General features: G+C 36.5%; 2 protein-coding genes across 2 annotated transcripts; both read left to right on the plus strand.

The window, feature by feature from the left end:
• The first annotated feature begins 14476 nt into the window (after positions 1 to 14476).
• LOC131166516 (serine carboxypeptidase-like 28) lies at positions 14477 to 17332 on the plus strand. Its single transcript, XM_058125112.1, has 9 exons — positions 14477 to 14876; positions 14967 to 15062; positions 15206 to 15298; positions 15420 to 15508; positions 15603 to 15872; positions 16142 to 16278; positions 16403 to 16498; positions 16970 to 17078; positions 17186 to 17332. The coding sequence occupies exons 1-9, from the start codon at positions 14477 to 14479 to the stop codon at positions 17330 to 17332; spliced, it is 1437 nt and encodes a 478-aa protein (XP_057981095.1).
• A 2619-nt stretch (positions 17333 to 19951) lies between these two features.
• Positions 19952 to 22759, plus strand: LOC131165623 (tetraspanin-6). Its single transcript, XM_058123569.1, has 3 exons — positions 19952 to 20708; positions 20890 to 21206; positions 22509 to 22759. The coding sequence occupies exons 1-3, from the start codon at positions 20217 to 20219 to the stop codon at positions 22546 to 22548; spliced, it is 849 nt and encodes a 282-aa protein (XP_057979552.1). The 5' UTR covers positions 19952 to 20216; the 3' UTR covers positions 22549 to 22759.
• Positions 22760 to 22988: the final 229 nt, after the last annotated feature.

Genomic DNA, 22988 nt, shown 5'->3' on the forward strand with positions numbered 1-22988 from the left:
CCTATACTCTCGTATGTATACATAACTATGCCTAACCAAGTCTACAATACCTAGCAACCTGGTTAGCTCTAATACCAATTTGTCACACCCCAAACTGGCAAGTGGGCCCCAGGTGTGAATTTAGTAACCTAACCTATCCTTATATCATTTAAAACATACATGCTACTATACTAAATGAGGGTCTGACCTTGTGGGGTACACGTACACCCTATACATATTCACATACATATCCATACTCATCAAATACGTACAGAAATATTTTTTCTATACATACATCATACCATAAAACGTACCATACCAAAGTCTATACATAACTAGGATGTACATTTCAAAATACGATACATACCCTAGGTGTCTACAAAACCCAACGATGACAACCCGGTTACAACATTCGTACTTACATAGGCACACTACGTAGCTAACCGACACCCATGCTTCCGGGTGCTAGGATGCTAGTTTCGGCTGAAGGACCTGAAAAACATTTGTATATTCAGGGTAAGACACCTCTTAGTAAGGAAGAAAGCAGGTTATATCAGTGTGTGTGTGTGTGTGTAATCACCAGAGGAATAATGGTATTTAAATAATAAAGAGAGAGGAAAATGGAAATAGTAAAGGGGGCAGCAGACTTCGTCGACGAGGGTGCGTCTCGTTGACGAGAAGATACCGAGAGGTTGTTTTTCCAAGTTTTGAATTTCGTTGACGAGGAGAAGACATTCGTTCACAAACCTTCTTCTTGACCTTGTCGACGAAGTGACGTGGCTCGTTGACGAAGGCCAGATTATAAATAGTACAAATCTCAGATTTTTACGCAGAAATTTCAACAAGAATTCCCTCTCTCTCTCTCTCTCCTTTACAGTTTCCCTTTCCCGTCTCTTTGATTTCAGCTCCGTTAGTCACCGGATCAAAGATCTGAGGTTACCATGACGCTCCTAGGAAAGTTTTCTCCAAGTCTGCCAGAGCAGATCGTTGGTGGGACTGAGTTGAATTTCATCCCAGATTTAGGGTAAGGTCTTTTATTCAAAATTAGGGTTTCCAGCACTTGTAAGAAATGTAGTAGACGCAGAAATAATTATATTTTGTTCAAAGATATATTGTTTTCAGGGTGTTGAATGGGGAACCCTGCAGGAGTAGGACCTGGGTCAGTAAGGGATTTTAGTAGGAATCAGGTAAGGGAAATATGCTATGCTTAACAATTTTATTATGATTCAGTACAAATCATATGTTTTTAGAAAATTATTATTCAGACCATATATACAGTTTTCAGAGCCTAATAATATTGATATCTAGTTGTGTGACATGAGTTTAATATTAAATCAGTACAGGGTTTATATAATTTTCAAAATACTATGATTTACAGTATGCGTACAGAAACTTGTATTTTACAGTATTTTCATATCACTATGATATACAAACCTCAGAACCATAACATTTAGTTGCTACAGTTAATCAAATATTTCAGTTATTGAGTTATGCCGATATCTCGGATATTCAGTTATTACAGTTTATTCAGATCAGTTTATATAATGTTATGGTTATTTCAATTGTTACAAATCATGGTAAAAGCAGTATTTTAGAAATATCAGTTATATATGTTAGCCTAACAAGGCTTACAATTCTTATTTTGATGATAATAAATCATGATATGTTTAATATGGTTTGTTTCAAGTGAAAGTCTTTCAGAAAGAAGACAAAGCTTAAAGATAGTTCAAAGCTCAAAAGGATGATAAAGCTTATGATGAAAGTACTATTCAAAAAGATTAAGAAAGAAAGATGATCAGAAGCTTAAAGATGATAGAAGAACAAAGAGTTACTTGAAGATCAAAAGAATATAGTTTCAAGGATGTTTGTATGTAAGTACTTCAAGTAAACTTCAAATATAAATTGAATTGAAGCTCTAATAAATCAAAAGAAACTTAGAAATGTATTTTTAGAAAAACCCTATAGTATGTTTTTCAAATTAAAGAAAATAAGGGTTTAAAAGAAGAAAAAAATTTTGAAATAGAAGGGCCAGGCGACTGCCTCCATGTGGCAGACGATTGCCCAAATGAGAAAAGGTTTTTTAAAAGAGAGAGTAGGGTGCTAGGCAACTGCTTGAGGACAGCTAGGCGCCTGGGTGGTCAAGCCAGGAGACTGCCTGGGTTCTGGCAGGTGATTGCCAGTATTCTGAGTTTTGAGTTTCTTCTTTGGCAGGCGACTGCCAGGTCGTGTATAACGACCTCAAAATTCTTATCACTTTTTTTTTAAATATATACAATAAACATTCCTACGCAGCGGAAACACAAATCATAAAATCATTTATACATAAACTGTACAATACCAGAATCCAGAATATACAGACCATACAAAAATATCCCTCCAGTGTCATCTACTAAAAAAAAAAAAATATACAGCTCTGACAAAAACTCACCCTATAACCAGGGTGTTCTAACTACTTTCTATCCGCGAGCCTGATCTGCTCACCTAGCTAGCTCACCTAAAAAATGGTAAAATAATGGGGTGAGTCGACGCTCAGTAAGTGGAAATATGCTATTGCTAGTGTGTGGCAACTAAGTTAAGAATACTTAAAAATAGCAACTGAAATGTAATGCAATAAATAATCTGTAAAACATATATTTCAAACATTTCTTTCTTTCTCAATTAAAATATATTGTATCATATGTTTCCTACTTTTTATACTGATAATATATCATACTATTCTCATCATACTGTAAAACTGTTTTCATACATATAACTAATATGTATCCCTAGAACTCTGTATGTCATGATTTGACCCCTCATGACAGGGTTGTGCGGCCCGTAGGCAGGACTCTATCTGGTTGGCCCTCCAGATAAGTCATCATACTCTACACTACCTCAGTTCGGCCAAACTACATCCTCTCCTAAGCTCCGGACTGGCTACTACCTCGTCAAATCGGCCCCCTCAACCTAGTGTACTGAGGAGTTGCATACTCTCCGAGCACGGCTGACGGTACCCACATACTATCTGAGATATGTGGTTGCACTCTATTTGTATCTAGCAATGGTACCGTGCTCTGTAATCTGTATCTGTCTGTGTATCTTTCCTCAGGGATCCGATACTATATACATATATACATATATACTCTTTTACTGTTTTCATCATGTTTCCAAAATTATCGTAACTCCTTCTTTCTGTACTATAAATGCTATAATCTCTGTATATAAAACATTCTGTATAAAACTGTGATACACATACTGATCTGAATAAATATGCATACATGTATATGTATATATGTAAATATCTGTTCATGAAACTGCTCGTATAAAAATTGTATATGCATGTAAATTTCTCTGTATATGTATATCCTTATCTGTATAATCTCTCACTGAGAATGAGGCATTACGTATCGCCGTCCCTCAATTCAGTATAGTATGATATATTATAATAACTGTATAAATTCTTAATCTTATAAAAATCTACTCAGGCCACACAAGCATTTAAACTCATATTCTAAAACAAATACTGTTTCAAACTCATATTCTGAAAATTCTGTATAGTTAAATGGTGTAGTTATGCATATATAAAATCTCTAATATCATTACAAAAACCCCTAGCATATTATATTTCCCTTACCTCAACTTTGAAAAGCCCCTATAAAAATCTGGCTATATACCAGCAGGATTCTTAACTCAACATCCGGAAAACACAATGTCCCAGAACAAAACATCAGTATTTCTTAGTTTACATCATTTCTTATAACTGCCAGAAAGTCAAAACTCAATAAAAGACCTTACCCTGAATTTGGGATGAAATTCAACTTCGTTTTCTCGACGATCCGCTCCGGTAAACTTATAGAGAATTCCATCAGGAGCGTCGTGGTAGCTTTAGATCGTTGATTCGGCGACTGGTGGAGCCGAAAAAGAAGAGAGAAGGGAGAGAGAGTCGTAGGAAAGAGAGAGCGGCGAGAAAAATGATAAAAATCCTGGTTTTCCCATTTTTATACTGCCGGATTCGTCAACGAATCCTTCATTAAATTCATCGACGAAGCCCTATATTCGTCGATAAAATTCAGGCTGCCTCAGAACCCCTCTTGGTACTTTCTCGTCGACGAAATCCTTAAAGCCTTCGTCGACAAAACCCTGTGTTCATCGATGAAGCTTGGCAATTTCCTGCAACTATGATTATTTAATATTATCTCCAAAATGCAATGTCGTCGATGAAATCTACGGCCTCCTTCTATTTCTGTATCTATTTTCTCTCCCTCTTATTATTAAAATGTTATTATTCTTCGGGTCACTACATCGTGGCAGGCGACTGCCACTCGAACAGAATTTTAAAATTTCCATCGGGAAGATTTTTTAAATGGATTTCTTGGGCACTACTCTAGTGAAAAATTTGGGGATTACTCTAAGTAAACTTGGGGGGCAAGGAATTACTTTTAAACATCTATAAATAGCCCCAAACTTCAAAGATTTCAACACCAAGAAATTTTCCAGCAATCAAAGTTTTCTAAAAGCTCTCAAACTCTCTTGTGTTCATCCTACTTCAACTACTGAGTTACTACTGATACAAATTCCGAAGTAGAGCCTTCAAAGTCAAAATCTTTCAAATCTTGGAAGATATATTTGGTGATCTAAATTCAGTTTGAGCTTCAATCTTTTTATATTTGATTTACTTTGAAGTATACTTATGCTGAATCTTGTACTAATCAACTCTACTGTGAGAGTATCTCTTGTACACAAATCTTTCTTTATCTTGTTTCTTGTTTATAGACGATTCAAGGTTGTAGAATCGTTGGACCGAACGAGGGAATATCGTTTGGGGCAGCGGGCTCTAGCCTAAAGGAAGGAGTGGTTGTAATCGGTATTGTTCCATTCATCAATGGAACTGAACTAGTGAATCCTTTGGTGGTTTGCTAAAGGCGAGGACGTAGGCTGGGTATAAGCTGAACCTCGTAAAACCTTGTGTCTCTCTCTTCTTCCTTACTTTTTATTTTTCAGCAAAATTTACAACTTGCGTGTATGCTTTAAATTGTTAAATTCTGAGTGTATGGTTGTTAAATAGACCGGAAGATAATTCGTTTTGGTTTGATCAACATTGATTGCGAAATCGAAAGGGACTACATTGGTTGATCATCCTAAACTTATTAAACTGAAAGTTTGTTTAATAGCTAAACACTAGGAAGAAGTGTGATTGTGAAATAACACAGGGCTTATATAAATTCAGCGTGCTTTACACTTTGATATAGGGCTATTGATATAAAGATCAAGATATTGATTACTTTGTTGATTGGTGTGGTTGAATTGATTTAATTTTGTGATTAATTGTTGTGCTTGTTAATATAAAACAAAATATTAAAAAGGGAATAATTTTAAAACCCAATTCACCCCCCTCTTGGGAAGTTATCCTAATTTCAATATATGTATAGTATCAGACCCTGATGGACCATATTTAGCCAGCAGAGTACGGTACCGTAGCTATATTCAGTTCAGAGTGCAACCAATACTTTGATAGTATGTGGTATTCAGAAGTTGATTGTGCCTATGTTGTGGACAGGCTCCCCATTAGATATGGGTTGAGGGGGCCGATCTGACTCTCAGAGTTCAGTTGACTTACCCTAGTCGGCATGTAACGCCCCAACTTGGGTCTGCCAGGGAGTATTGCGTCTCTTCTCCTCTACCTGGACCAAACAATAGGGGGCGGGCCTTATCGGACTAATGACTGATCCCACAAATGAATACGTGTCCTTTTTAGTGTGTTTTGTCCTCACTCATACACTTCCTAAGAAAACTTCGCAGGTGGTCACCCATCCCAAGATTGCTCCAAGCCAAGCACACTTAACTATGAAGTTCTTTATGGGAAAACTCCCGAAAAGAAAGGTGCACCTTGTTGATATGAGTAGTAACATCTAATCTTTTAAGTCTTTCATTCATGGAGTATCACATTCTCCCCTACTTATAGAACGCAATGTCCTCGTTGCGAACCCACATTTCCAAACCCAGGCGATGTGAATCTCATCACACTTCTAGCTGGGTATTGGCTCTGATACCATTTGTAACGCCCCAACTTGGGTCTGTCAGGGAGCACTGTGTCTCTCCTCCTCCACTTGGACCAAACAATAGGGGGCAGGCCTTATCAGACTAATGACTGACCCCACAAACCAACACGTGTCATTTTCAGTGTGTTTTGTCCTCACTCACACACTTCCTGAAAAAACATCCCAGGTGGTCACCCATCCCAAGATTGCTCCAAGCTAAGCATGCCTAACTATGAAGTTCTTTATGAGAAAGCTCCCAAAAAGAAAGGTGCACCTTGTTGATATAGGTAGTAACATCTAATCTTTTAAGTCTTTCATCCATGGGGTATCACACGACCAGTCAGGTTAGGTCCCGCCTTCGGGCCGCACAACCCTGTCATGAGGGGTAAAATCATGACTTTCAGTTATCCATCCTGAGAATCTTTTCAATTATTATATATGTGTATGATCAGATTTTCAGAAAATAGTCATACCTATAGATATTAGCAGTATTATGAATAAATATTCAGGAAAATCATTTCATGTTAAGCAACATAGGTATGATTTATATTGCAACAAGTTTACAGGTTTGATTCAGCTTTGTTATTTATGGTATTTTCTAAGTCAGATTGTATTAGCATGTAGCTCACTTGCCACATACTAGCGATAACATATTTCGTCTTACTAAGCGTCGTGTCATCCCATTAAATTAATATTTTTCAGGTGATCCAGTTAGGTGAGCATATCAGGCTCGCAGTGTAACGACCTGCTTAATTAATTAGGTATATATAAATTTTTTATATATACTATAATATTCTACATGCTTTGATACCATACTGGGAGTAAACCCAATCAATAACCTAAGCAGCGAGACGCATAAATCACATAGACATAACCATATGAAAATATATATACAATACAAAAAAAAAACCTATACCACACAATACCAGAGTACTACATGTTTCCCAAAATATACACATATCACTGAATCCCCAATTTACCCTCAGCTAACTAAGGCAAATACAAAAAATCCTCCACTGTACTCACTTTGCTGTCAGGGCACTACAGACGCCCCTCTACCTGTGAGCCTGATCTGTTCGCTTACCTGGATCACCTGAAAAATGTTTCAACACTGGAATGAGTCAACGCTCAGTAAGAAGAAATATGCTATTACTAGTGTGTGGAAAATGAGCTACTATATATATCATGAAATCTGCTTTCATATAAACATGAATAACTAAATACAAAAGTATAGTACAAATAATAAAATACACCACCCTTGTTTAACATAGCAGTATTATAAGTTATAATTCAAAGTACTTCTAGTATACATAAGTATGGTCCCTGTTTCTATAAATTCGTATGTATGTAATAATAACCGAAACTATTCCCTGTGGCTATCTGTGTGTCATGACTTGCCCCCTCATGATAGGGTTGTGCGGCGCGTAGGCTGGATTTATCCTGGTTGGCCAACCAAGAATAAATCACTGTACTCCGTCAGTCGATCTACCCACCTCAACCCATATCTGGATGGGGAGCCTAACCTCTTCAAGGGCCTAGGTGATCGATCTTACCACGTATTATTTGAATAGGTGGTTGCACTTATAAAGTAATATAATATCTGTAGCAACGGTACCATGCTCTGTAGCTGCAAGTCCAATAGGGTCTGATATCATATATTTCTATACATATCTATATGATTTATCATGATTCTGAAGTAATCGTAATAACCATGATGCTGCATAAACTGTACTTTAAATCTGAGAACTATATAATCATAATACTAATATTCATGAAATCATGGTGCTGAGATTCATAAAATCATGATACGGAAATATCGTATAATCGAGATACTGAAATATCGTAAAACATATTTCCGTACTAAATCATATTCACAAGCCACACGATAATGTAATACATAATTTTCATGATTAAATAGACTATATAATATTTCAAAAGTTTCTAGCATAGCATATTTCCCTTACCTTAACTTTAAAAAGCCCCTATGAGATACTAGCCTAACATCCACAGGGCCTCCTACAAAACACACTAAAACCAACATATGCCATAACATAATATTAGTATTTTTCCGCCTATATCATTTTCTATAGCTGTCATAAAGCCAAAAAGAGACTAAAAGACCTTACCCTGAATTTGGGATGAAATCCAACTCTGTTTTCCTGACGATCTGCTCTGGCAGATTTGCAGAGAACTCCGCCAGGAGTGTCGTGCTAGTTTTGGATCGTTGATCCGGCGACTGGTGGGGCCAGAATCGAAGAGAGAAGGGAGAGAGAGACGTAGAGAGAGAGAGAGAGAGAGGAGAGAGAGAGCTTGGTAAAAAATGAATAAAAATACGGTTTTTATCTATTTATAGGGTCAAGTTCGTTGACGAGACGCGTCACTTCGTCAACGAATCCTTCAGTAAATTCATCGATGAAATTCAGAGAAGCCCGAACCGTCTCTCGGTATCTTCTCATCGACGAAGCCCTGTATTCGTCGACGAAATTCTTTAAACCTTTGTCAACAAAACCCTGTGTTCGTCGATGAAGCCCTGGAAATTTTCTGAAATTTTTATTCCCCTCAAAATGCGATGTCGTCGATGAACACTCTGCGTTCGTCAATGAAGTCTACGGCTTCCGTTTGTTTCTGTATCTATTTTCTCTCCCTCTTATTATTTAAAATGCTATTATTCTTTAGGTCACTACACGCAGATAGAGGAGGCTACATTGCTGCCCTGTCAATAGGGTGAGTGTTTTGGGAAAATGAGTATTTTTGTGTAGCCTTAGTTCAGCTGTATATGTGTATTTTGGGGTTATTCTGGCACTCTGGTATTGTATATATATTTATGGTTGTGGAAATATGAATTCAGCTTCTCGTTGCTTAGGTTAATAGTTAGATTTTTATTGGAAAATATTAGAGTAGTGTAAATTTCAGTTTATATGAATATAAAAAAAAAAAAAAATTTAGCACATCGTTACAGTGTGGCATACAAGTGTTATTTCAACATAAAACATAACACCATATAGTTTTAGTATTTTCACAATTCAATTCCAGTACATATGATACCAAATATATGGTTAGTGTCGTCACACACAAGCACACGATACCTTACAACAACCGAAGCCTCATAGTGTAATGACCTGAAGAATAATGATATTTATATAATAATGAGGGAAGGAAATGAAAAAAGAAATAGAAGGAGGCAATAGACTTCGTCGACAAACGTGGGGATTCATCGACGAGGATAACATAGGGTCTCATCGACGAGGGTATGTTTCGTTGATGAGAAGATACCGAGAGAATATTTAGGGTGACTCTAAATTTCATCGACGAAGAAGAGAGCTCGTCGACGAATTTCCTATTGGCCTCGTTGACGAGGGGACGTGGCTCGTCGACGAAGCTACTAGTATAAATTGTGTAAAATCGGGTTTAAAAGCAGAAAATTGGGAAAAATCATTCTCTTTCTCTCCTCTATGGTTTCTCTCTCTTCTCTCCTTGATTTCGGCTCCATCGTTCACCGAATCGACGATCTGAGGTCACCACGACGCTTCTGGGGAAGTTCTCTCCAAATTTGCTGGAGTGGGTCGTTGGTGGAAGTAAGTTGGAATTCATCGCTGAGTTGAGGTAAGACTTTTTATTTGAAATTTTGTCTTTCCACAGTTGAAGAAAATGATGCACTCGAATATATACTGAAGTTTAGTTCTGCAAATTATCATTTTCAGGGTATTGCTCAGGGTTTCCTACGGGTGTAAAACCAGTATATTATAGAGGCACTTTTCAGTTGTCAGGTAAGGGGATAAATTAAAACAATTATTTTTCATTAAAATTACTATTATTTAATAGTAGAATAATTTTCAGAAAGCATGTGATTATGTATGAGTATAATTGAGAAAATGTAAGTTTGCGAAAATGCTGCAATTATACAAGAAATGTGATTTCAGAACAAAATATATGGTTTCATTCAATTCGTGTGGCATGAACATTGTTTTATATATATATATATATATATATATATATATATATATATATATATATATTATATACCATGTTAAGTTAGATTTACAAAATAAAGCATGTTTACAAATATTTTCAAGAATAACATGATTTGATTTCAAAATATATGATATGTTCGACGCAACATTTATTCATGTTTTCGGTGCGAGGCCGTAATTATCATGTTAATGTAGGATCCAGAAAATGCTATTATTTGATTTACGATAAACAATATATGTTTATGTATTATATGTTATCAGAACTCGGATATTAGTTTAGTTTAGTTTCAGGAGCACGATACCGTAGCTTATAGATTACACATCTATGATCAGATTTGTGCTAACCACCCCATGAGGGGGTGGGAGATGGATAGTCGATGTGACTTTCAGTGTAGAGTTGTAGACGACCACGTTACAATTCGGACCAGGGTGTGGCGGGCCCATCGTACTTACAGACATTTTTGATTCGGTAGTGATCGGCCAGCCATTGTTGGGTTCCGCCTTCGGGCTGCACAACCCGTCAAGGGGGGTAATACATGACATCGGCTAGCTATTCATCCTGAGTAGTTTTCAGTGTTATAAATTATATTAGATAATACAAGATTTGTATGATTACTTGGAAGTATGGAATTATATGTTTATCTAATCATATTATGATTTATGTTTTATGGTGTGTGAAATGTACGGTATATGTATTACAACATTAAATATTCATATTGCCACACAGATGATTTTAATTTATCTACCCTTACTGAGAGGTGTCTCACCCTAAGTTTAAATTTTTTTACGAAACCCGGAGAGACCAGCGGGTCAGGGCCGCCGCTGAGTGTGTTGAGCTTCCCTACTAGAAGGGTAAGTTCTAATCTAGGATCATGAGATTTTTGTTGTAAGATCCTAGGTTTATTTTGATGTTTTGGAGATTATATATAAATACAGTATCTTTGGAAATATAGTAGACTCTGGTATTATGTAACTTATGGTTGATGAATGTGATTTACATCTATTGTTGCCTAGGTTCTGTTGTGTATGACAGGTGTCCCCGCTACCCATGGGTTCGGGTTGACTATTTTATTTATTATGTTTTATTTTATATTAAGATAAGCAGGTTGTTATACACAGTGATATCGTTGCCAGTACGGTGTCCACTCACACCTATCGGTGACCAGCCGGAACAAACATGCGATATTTCACACCCTCGGATATAGAGTCGGACACTCTTACTCCTGGTAATTAGCTGAGACATGGCAGCAGCATACGGTAATTAGCCGCCCCTAGCTGCTTTACAAAACCTAGAATAATTTTGGAACTCATGTTCCTATACTCATCAGCGTACGATAATTAGCCGTCCCTAACTATTTTACAAAACCTTGAAACATTTTACATACAACATTTCATTCCACACTTATTTGAAAATACACAAATCATATTGTTTTCAGTTCGAGAAATACAATTTAATACAAATACAAGTACGATCATCCCATTACTACCATTTTATACAACATATGATTTTCCAACCGAAATAGAGATGATACCCAAAACCCCAAATTTTTCCAAAACCGTAACCCGAAAATCCCACATTTTCAACCGAAATAGATTTTCCCAATTAAGTAACCAAAACATACATACAATCGTAAACCACATGTTTACCGATTCTAATTTCAAAAATAACCGATATAAACAAAATCCCCTTACCTTTCCCCGAATACCAAAACCCCAACTCTACGGCTCAAAAACTACGAACCGAGTTGCTAAAACCTAAACAACGAAGAACAATACTTCCTTACAATATTATTCTCTACAGATTTACCAAAACAAAAATGAAATCGGACCCTTACCTCATTTTTGGGTCAAAACTCGAAAATCATCAAAATGAATTTTCAATCCGCTAAAAACGTAGAGCTTCCCTTCCTGATCCATGTGGTAACGTCGGATCGTTGATTCTGACAACTGACAGCCTGAAATCTTAGAGAGAGAGAGAGAGAGAGAGAGAGGGAGGGAGGATTCGAGTTCTAGAGAGAGAGAGATTTTGAGGTTTCTTAGCAATGAAGCAACAAAATATCCTATTTATAGACCCTTGACCTAGTTAGCCTTATCGACGAGACGATGTCCTCATTGACGAGCCGCAAAAGGAATTTCATCGACGTCAAGGTGGCCTCATCGACGAGCCTGAGATTTCAGGATTTCTCAAAATCTTTCGGCATCTCCTCGTCGACGAACTACTAAATCTCATCGCTAAGCTAAACAAGAGGCTTCGTCAACGAGCAAAGAAGCCTCATCAACGAACCTTGCAGATTTTTACCCTTTAAAATTTTCCTTCTCTTTTGTCATTTATTTAATACACTTATCTCAGGTCGGGTTCTTACGCTACACTTCTATGGCAGAATCGACTATGCCACCAACACCCTATCAAAGAAGTGTGGCTGCATTGGCAACCATGGGGCTACGGTACCATGCCTAGCTATGGTCCATCAGGGTTCTTGAACCATATAATGTGATTTTCAAAATAATAACATAACATGATTTCATATACGCTTTTTTGCATAAAACTATCATACTATAAAACAATATTTCAAATCACTATAATGTTGTAACTCTGCATAAAATACTATACTATAGTTCCATAAGGAATGTTGTATCTCTATATAAAATATATGTGTTGTAGTTCCACTTAGGGAACACTATAATTCCATAAGGATTGTTGTAGTTCCATAAGGATTGTTGTAGTTCCACTTAGGGAACACTATAGTTCCATAAGGAACGTTGTAGTTCCACTTAGGGAACGATGTCTCTCTATATAAATATTTGTACTGTAGCTCCTTAAGGAATGCTATAGTTCTATATAAAATACCATATTACTGTATAAAATATCTATATAAAACTATGTACTGTAGTTCTATATATAACACTACATCTTTGTATAAAATCTGTATAAAATTCTGTATAATCTCGGTAACACTGTAGCTATATATATAAAAAAAAACAATCATACTATGGTACTGTATAAAAATCATATCTATGTCTATATATATATATATATATATATACTTTTCCATAAACTGTTAGAACTATTTGTACATAATACTCAACTCATGCCACACATTTTCTCTGATAATCTGTGCTTTAATATATTGCTAAAAATATTAATATAACTATCTTTAGGGTTTTACTCAACCCAACTCCACTTACACAAAGTGTATATCATTTTAAAACTCCCATCTCATATGTCTGTGTACTTAGGAAAACTCAGATATCATTTCTGAAATCACATACTATAATTTTAGCAGTTAACTTTGTAAAAACGCCTAACATAATCTATTCTCTGTACCCGTTTCTTGAAGAAATGCTTGCAGAGATCCTATAACAGTGTCTGCGATGTTCGCACAAAACTCTGTATTCATAAATCCTAATTTAATCAATTCAACCTCAGAATAATAATTATTTTAACATGTTTTAGGCCCACGCACTCCAATTAACCGGTTAGATTCTGAAATAACAATCAACCTGATAACCATATACCCATATTTTCCAATTTAATCGATTAATTTTTAAAACAACGGACATAATTTTGTATTTCTCACCTTAATCTTGGAGTGGTGCCTATGATCTCCAAATAAAAAATTTGCTCCGATTAAAATGACGAGAATTGAAGTTGGGATCTCGTGGTAGTGTCTGATCGTTGATTCGACTGAAAATTGGAAAGAAATTGAAGAGAGAGATAATTGAATAACTTCCCATTTTTCACTTTTCATTGTGGGCCTGTACAGTAGGGCCGGGCTCTTTAAGGCCCAACGCAACAAAAACCTAGATCCAACCAACGCTATGCTGAGTTCGTGGAACAAAAAAAAAAAAGAAAAAAGAAAACCAATCGGATGGTCATGATCCTTAAATTGTGGCTTGTGGGTGTTTTCTCACTCTCATCAATGACCAAGTCCGCAAATCTGATCTGACGGGTATAATGCGTTGACAAACGAACAACCCAATGAGGTTGACCACTGGTATGCGGGCCGGATCTACTCTTGGACTCCAAGCTAGAATGGCAGAGTCCAGATCCACCAGTCCTGGATCTTCTAAGTGCACCACATGCAGCCCGCCCACGTGGTCCATTACTTACTGGAGTGCATTTGCAGTTAAAAATCACCATAATTAATCAGCCAGTATCTTCTTCATCCAGCTCAGATTGATCAACCAGTGACTTAATTATATTAGACTGCCTACAAGAAGAGTCCATCCTCTTGAAAAAAATAATATTTTAAAATCAATTAATTGATATAATTTTGTTTATTTTACCCAAATTCAACAAATAAATTCGTTGCAATAATTCAACTTTTGCTACAATAAAAAAGTGTCACAAATATGCATTTTACTTCACAAATAAGTGTTCGTACATAAATATGTGTTCATGCATATATTAAATTTCTTGTTTTGGGATTGGTGACACTAGCACATAAAATGTAGTGAAAGACTCTGCTTGCACTGCGTGGTGCATCTTGGGCCGTATCCTAGTTAACTATGGGAGAGCCATGCAAGTACTCTCCTCCTCCTTTGGTCCTTATTTTGGGCTGCTGTGTGGTGGTGTTGCTCTCTCTGGCCACCGCAGCCGCTGGCAATGATGGCTGGAAAGAGCAAGAGAGCGACCAGATTACCGCCCTGCCGGGGCAGCCGCCGAATGTGGGCTTTTCTCAGTACTCGGGCTATATAACGGTGGATGAGCGGGCGGGCCGGGCTCTGTTTTACTGGCTGATTGAGTCCCCAATAAGCCGGAGGCCCAAATCAAGGCCTCTGCTCTTATGGCTCAATGGTGGGCCTGGTTGCTCTGCGGTGGCTTTTGGGGCCTTTGAGGAAATTGGACCCTTCCGGGTGAGTCCAGACGGGAACACTCTCAACTTGAGCCCATATAGTTGGAATCAGGGTATATATATATTAGCGTAGACTCTGGTTAGTGGTTTTATTTCATACAACAATGTTTTTAAAAGTAACATTTGAATGTATTCACTCGCAGAGGCAAACTTGCTTTTCATCGATTTGCCAACTACCGTAGGTTTCTCGTACACAAATAGTTCATCTGACATAAAAAGATTCGGAGACAAGAGAACAGGTCCATTGATCCAGCTCTTGCATTGATGCATGCATCGAGGCATTTGGTTTAATTTAGAGTACTCTTTTAGAACATGTATAGGTTATTAGCAGTATGTATTTCTGTGTAGCTAAACATCTGCAGCGTGTGTGGAAGCACTGCAGCTAGAGATGCCTATACATTTCTCATCAGATGGCTTGAGAGGTTCCCCCAATACAAATACAGGCCTTTCTACATTGCTGGAGAAAGCTACGCAGGTAAAATTAATGTCACATCATCAAAAAGAAGAAAACACATTTTTAGCACTCTCACAATCCCGAAGTACATTTTTCTCATATAAATCCCGCTATGCCGTATGTCAATTAATGTTGTTTTCAGGCCATTACATTCCGGAGCTAGCTCAATTTATAGCCAGAAGAAACAAGAGAGTGGCGAAGAATCCTGTTCTTAATCTGAAAGGGTTTCTAGTAAGTCAACCCTGTGTTTTTTTTTTTTTTTTTTTAATTGGTTCTTTCGTTGGTTTTGTTTGTTCGTGATTAATTAATGGGATGTGGCATGCAGTTGGGGAATGCGCTGATCGACGATTACAATGATTACAAGGGGACGCACCTGCACTGGTGGACGCATGGGTTGATCTCGGATTCAACCTACAGGGGACTAAGGCGGTGGTGTGCGAATGACTCCTTTCTAATGCCAAAGGATGAATGCTACCAGGCTCTTCTTCGGGCTTACCATGACTTTGGAGACATCAATGCTGCCAATCCCTACAGACCTCCCTGCCCCGCTGCGGGCACCTTCCGCCGCGCCAACTCCATCACCTTTGATCCCCTGGTAATTCATCAGCTTTAAAAGTCGATCCTCTAAATTTTCGCAACGCTTCTGCTAGCTGTCTCATTTTAATTGTTCTGATGTGGGGGGTATGGTACTTCATTAATTTTACTGGCAATTAATGAATTTGGGTTGGGCGATCATGATGTATGATGAAAAATGGGTTTTCTCAATTATTTAATTAGCTTCTAATTGATGTTTGTGAATTTAATTTGGTAATGGGGAACATGCATTAATTGTGGATGGATGCATCATGCATGGGTCAAATTCAGGCGCGGAGATTAGTGGGAGGAGGGGATGACAAGTGCTTTGCAGCAAACACGAAGACGTACATGAATAGGGCAGATGTGCAGTGGGCTCTCCTCCACGCCAATGTGACCGGGATCCCTCGCCCTTGGCACACTTGCAGGTTCCATTCATTCACTTCATATTTTGGATTTACGTAAAATTTAATGCTGCTAAAACATCATTTTTAGCAGTGTACTATATTAATTTTTGTACGTAATTAAATAATTTGCATGAAAACGATGCAGCTGGGGTGTGAGGGGCAACTGGACCGACTGTCCCAGATCCATGCTTCCCATCCTTAAAGAACTCATAGCTGCTGGTTTTCGCATCTGGCTATTCAGGTAGTACCATTCTGTACGTTCTGTATAATATTTCATTCTCTCTACTTAATTTCCCCAACAATTAATTAATCAAACTCCTTAATTTTCTTTTTTAATCCCCTCATTCTAATTGTTCTTGAGGCTCGAGTTGGATTTAGAATTTTAATTAAAAAGGATAAGGGATGTGGTATGAGTTACACAAAAAAAATATGTATATATAAATATATATTAATAAAAATAAAAACTCATTTTAGTTAAAAATTAAGAAATTAAAAAATCTTATGACACAACAATTAAAATTTTCTTTATTAGTTTGTTATATATATTTTATTTTTATTTTTTACTTTTTCTTGATGGCATGAAAAAAGTAGATTCTTCAAATATTTTACTTTTTTTTTTCTACAATATTTTCAAATTTTCAAATATGGAGTTAAATGTTTTTGGTATGGTCTACTTCGAGTTGTATAACTTCGAACTATGCGTCATGAACAGCGGAGATGTGGATGCACTTTTGCCATTGACTGCGACACGATTCTCCATCAATGCAATGAAGTTGAAGACCGTCACCAACTGGTATGCCTGGTATGACCAGGATCATCAGGTGATCATCGACCGTCGATCCCAATATTTTTATAAACCAAAAAATCCAAATCATTTAATTTCATTATGAGTTTCTAAATGAGTTAATTTGTGTGCGTGTGTGTGTAGGTTGGGGGATGGAGTGAAGTGTACAAGGGACTGACGTATGTGACAGTGAAGGGAGCAGGGCATGAGGTTCCGTTGGATCAACCTCGGCTTGCCATGATGCTTCTTAGGCATTTCCTAAGTGACCAACCCATGCCTGCCGCACCCTAGCTTACTAGCTACTCCTCTTAATTACTTAATAAGTACCCACTCATCTAGTGCATACATAGTAATCTTGAATTTTATTACTTTATTTTCAAGTATATATATATATATATATATATATATATATATATATATATATATATACATATGATACGTATGTACACGTGGAATAAAATTTGTGCATCAGTGTCGAAATACATGTGAAATAAAATAATTTCAATGATTTTGTATATCCTTAAAAATTATGGTTAAGGTTTTAATTAATTTTATCTTATGCATTTCTCACTCCTTGCAATTGGTGCTATTACTTAAGCATAAAGAGTGAATGAATGAATGAGGTTGTGTTTCCTCTTAATCTCAAAGGGCTCTATTTATTTATGTAAGTTGGATCACATATGGATCATAGAATCCTACCATACGTCACACACGTGGAAGGTAAATCAATGTGAGTTCCATACGAAAAAATTATAAAATGTTTATGCCTTTTCATGTTGTCCATGTGCCTATTACATTTATGTCGGACAAGTAGCGAGTAAGTCTCGCTCATAATAAGCATGATGTTAAAAGAAGTGGAATCTACTCACTATGTGTCTGACATTAATAAAACGTCAAACACATGGATGCGTGAAGGGATAGACACATTAATTCTATAATTTCTCGTTCCACGTTATTTTATTCCATATGATGCTACCACGTGGGGTCATGATGACATGGATCTATAATTTTCAGCATTTTAATGGAACGTACGAGCTAATTACATATAAGGTAGATTTTATAAGGATGTATCACATGGGCTCATTTGTATATGATATGTAAATGTATGTATTTGACTAACTGGCACGATATGATAACAGGCGGAAACATTTATCAAAACAAATGAATGTGATAGGAGTTTTGATTTTCAAGTAAGAATTTATTTAGTTAGCAACCATGTACACTCTTATAATTATGTCTTGATAAATTTATTTTTTTTTCAAATTTTAATTCTTTTCAAAGGCCAACTTAATGACACACGTGCTTTACCCACTAGCTTTTTATACTATGAAAAAAAAAAGAAGACAAAAAAAAAAAAGCAAATAAGAAATATATAAAAAGAAAAATTATTCAACCATAGCTTCTTTTGGTTAATTGGAAACTAGTGTTGGACTAAGGCCATATATATATATATATATATATATATATGAAACTAGTGGAGGTAGCTGCACGTAAGCAAATTAAGGATGAGTATTAAACAATTCCATAAAGAAGATAAGAAAGAAAAAAGAAGGAGGAGAAGAAGAAGAAGATGAAGCATCAAACATATCTTATCTATCAATCTACGTGGATGTGTATATATTCCATCTCCACCCAAATCCGAAGATGTATTTCTTAAAATTCTGGTTCTCATGGTGCTTCAAAAAGAAGCCATAAGCTCCATGCCCCAAAAGGCAAAAGCAAATCCCTGAAGTCCATTAATTGCCAATTTACCGAAAACCCCATGCCCTTATTAATATGAGTAGCTACTCTTATTTATTTATTTATTTTCTGGGGAAGGTGGGGGCCCTTTTTTATCCTTTGCTTGCCTTGGGGCAGTGTCTCCTGAACTGATACCTCTAATGCTTCTCTTCTTTCCTTGCCTTTGGCACCGTCCCAATATTCTATAGATTATTAATTGATTATAATAAGTCCAATTCAATTATGGGTTGGGTTGGGTTGCTTTAAGACTTTATAAATTTAAATTTTTCTGAATTAGCTAGAAGATAATTTTATTTCATTATTTAAAATTTAAGATTTAAAATTTCATATTTCATATTTCGTATCATGATTAGTTAGATAAACATGGTATGTAGATAAGTTAAAATTCACTAGATTTAAACGGGACATTTTGATTCATTGATTTCTATGAAATTCAAGATAAGAAGTTCTAAAAATGATTATTAAATTTATTTAAAATTTTGTTATTGTTAGTTTTGTGTATTTCGACTATCAACTAAAAGTAAAAAAATAAAAAAACTCCATAAAATTTTGAATCTACATTTTTTTGGTCACTGTATTTCATAATAGAAACCATTCAATATTTATTTCTTGACATTCAACATTATATATTTTTACTCCTTAACATTCACAATTAACTAGTTTAAAAAAGAATAATAGATATTTTTTTATAAAAAATTTTAAGACTAAAAATAATATATAGCATTCTACACCATTGGTGTAGAAATTAACTATTCAAAAACAAGGCAACACTGTCCTGGACCATTACTTACCTTCAAGAAGAAATAGTTTGGTAGTTTCAAGTAAGTGCATGATAAAAATTAGATGAATATTAATAAGAAATTAAAATGGAGCACTAACCTCAAGTAGTGTCCCTTCTAAGTTCTAATTGAAGGTCATTATGTTGCCATATAATTGAAAATTTATTTTACTTTCAAGAGGATAAATTAACAACAGTGTAGTAAATAACAAAAATGTTCATTTTACTCAAATAAATAAATAAATCCTGTAAATATGTTCTTGCCTTTTAAATATTTAATACTTAATTTTAAGAGGAATGGTATTAATTAAGAATTTGGAAGGGCAATTCAGTCCATCTGCACATTGCAAATAAAGTTCCCGAGCAGCCCACTACAGCGAAAGGCAATAACCAGCAAAGTGCAGACACGGATTTTTGAATTCTTGAAGCTCCGTCGCTTTGAGCGAGGAATTAAGAACAATAAAGAAAAGCATGCACGTCGCCCCTCTAAAAGTTAAAGAAAGCCGAAGACAAACAAAGCGTACCAACACCAATCCAAGACCAAGAGAGAAAGAAACATAGAGAGGGAGAGAGAGTCAGAAACACGTACACAATAAATAAAGAGAGAAAAACTGATAGAGGGGATATCGACCAGACCGATCCAGCTAGCGAGATATCATGTACAGGTTCAGTAATACAGTGATAGGGTTCTTGAACCTATTCACGCTATTGGCATCGATCCCCATAATCGGGGCGGGGCTGTGGATGGCGAGGAGCAGCACCAGCTGCGAGAGCTTCCTGCAGACGCCGCTGCTGGTGGTGGGGTTCGTGGTGATGGTGGTGTCGCTGGCGGGGTTCATCGGCGCCTGCTTCAACGTGGCCTGGGCCCTGTGGGTGTACTTGGTGGTCATGCTCCTCCTCATCGGCACCCTTCTCGGTCTCACCATCTTCGGCTTCGCCGTCACCGCCCGCGGAGGCGGCGTGGAGGTTCCCAGCCGCAACTACAGGGAGTACAGGCTGGAGGACTACTCGCCGTGGCTGCGGAGCAGGGTGAAGAACCCCCGGTACTGGGACACCGTCAGGCGGTGCATTTTGGGGTCCAACACTTGTTCCGCAATTGCTCTTTGGACGCCCCTTGACTATCTCCAGAGAGACATGTCTCCCATTCAGGCGAGAAATTATTACATTAGAGAATTTAACTTTATTTTACGTGTATATATTTAATTAAATTAATTAATTTTTTATACACATGATGAGATTATGTTGAATTTGATATATACTTGGTGTGTATTTAATATTTTCATCACCAAGTCTCCTAGGGTATAATTGTAAAAATGATTTTTGGATACAGTCAGGGTGCTGCAAGCCGCCGACGGCGTGCAGCTATGGGGCGGCGGCAATGATGGGTCAGGACCCGGATTGCTACCGGTGGAGCAACTCGCCAGAGATGCTGTGCTACGAGTGCGACTCATGCAAGGCGGGGGTGCTAGAAGACATGAGAAGCAAGTGGCACAAGGTGTCCGTCCTCATCATCGTCATGCTCGTCTTCCTTATTGGCATTTACTCCATTGGGTGCTGTGCGTTCAGGAACACCAGAAGATCCGAAACCGATTACCCGTATGGAGAGAACCGCATGACCAAGGTCCGACCCAGATGGGATTACTATTGGTAAGTGACCCACATTAATCTTTCTTTTATTTAATGACTCCTGCTAACCTAATTAACCGACCTCCTTTGTTGCACTGTGGGCAAGCCTTGGTTTTGTAGGCCTGGTTACATCTTTGGGCTGGGCCAGGCCTCTTTGTCTTTGTTGTGTCATGGAGGAGATTTTTTTTTAATCTTTTCCGAAAAGATGCTACTTAGCATTCAACTAATTCACGAAATTAAGAGAACTATTTTCCTATTATTTTTAATTTAAATATAAAATATTATTTTAAATAAAAAATTGAAAATCGTCAAAATGTAAACATTGACATTTTAATTAAGAAAATTTAAAAATAACGGTCCAAGTCACCCTTATCTTATGTATGGAAAAACTTTTAAATTTGAATTTGTATAGATTTGAATAAAATATAATATAAAATTGTATTGAGTTTTGTTTAAATATTTCAAATCTAAATTCAAAAGCTAAAATTCATGCTCTCAAATGTTACGCTAAGGAGTTTCAATAGAGGAGAATTACTTCTAAGATGGTTTGGTTTAGGGGATATCGCTGAAAAAAAAAGGAGAGTTATCATTTTCGAAAACCTATCTTAAGAGGAATGAAGTTTCACGTGTTTTGATTGAGTGTGAAACATTTTCTAAGTTTGTCTCTTTCTAAAACGCACTCGAGATACAAGCAACAATTAACAACAAATTTTTATATTAAAAGCCTTAAATTTTAGTCTTAGTAAGGAACAAAAGACAGAGGAGATGCTAGTTGACCACTTATACATTGACAAGTCCGCGTGCTTGAATAAGAAAAAAATTTAAACCATTCAAATTTTAATATTAACATTGGCAGTATGTTAGAAAATAGAACCACTTATTGATTAGATTAATCAACATTTACTGTATTTTCAAGTAAAAAATAAGCCGTTTAATTATTGAAAGTTGTCAATGTGACAACATGAAAATAGTGCCCGACTTTATATAAAAGGGCTAATAAGTATTTTCCCACTTGATACGAGTTTTCTTTTTTGAGGAGTAACACGTTAAAGGCAAGGAACCATATTCTTCTTCTTGTTGGGTATTTTTCATTCTTTATTAAATATTTGGGCTTTAAAATTTAAAGTATAATCACTTGAAAATTTCATGCAATTGTACAATAATGTAGATGGTTATAATTATTCTTGAGGGGGAAGACTTCAAAATTAAATTCTCTCTCTCTCTCTCTCTCCCTCTCTCTCTCTCTCTCTCTATCTCTCTCTCTCTCTCTCTCTCACACACACACACACACACATATGCTCATGGTTTGCTTTCTGTATGCAGTTGGAGATGGTTGTATGACAGAAAAGAATGGCTTTATTAACTCATGGAGCGTTTTGGTGTTTCAATTCTCAGTTTGTAACATCTTTTGTACCCCAAAGATGGAACAATTCTATTGTTTTTCAGAGTATGGTCATTGAGGCTTTTAAGGCCTTCTTTATTTGTTGCAGAGAAGTGTTGCTTTTGTACACAAAAAAAAGAAAGAAAAAAATTTACTTTATCTCAAGGGCATATAATATACGTGGTATTTCTTACTTCAGTTTACAACCTCAGAGACATTGGCGGTCTTCATACTTGATACAAGGAGGGGGAAGGACTATCCCAGCCAACTTAGACTCAATTTTTGATGCATGAATATAAGATTTTACTTTTAATTAAAAGATTCAATTGACAACTGAGAAAAGGGAATTTTAGGTATTGTTAAAAAAGATTTTTTGCATTGCTGCTTTTATTAAGATGTGAATTGATTTTTTTGCCTGTTTA

Source organism: Malania oleifera, chromosome 10 (genome assembly GCF_029873635.1).
Source record: "Malania oleifera isolate guangnan ecotype guangnan chromosome 10, ASM2987363v1, whole genome shotgun sequence".
NCBI classification, from domain to species: Eukaryota; Viridiplantae; Streptophyta; class Magnoliopsida; order Santalales; family Ximeniaceae; genus Malania; species Malania oleifera.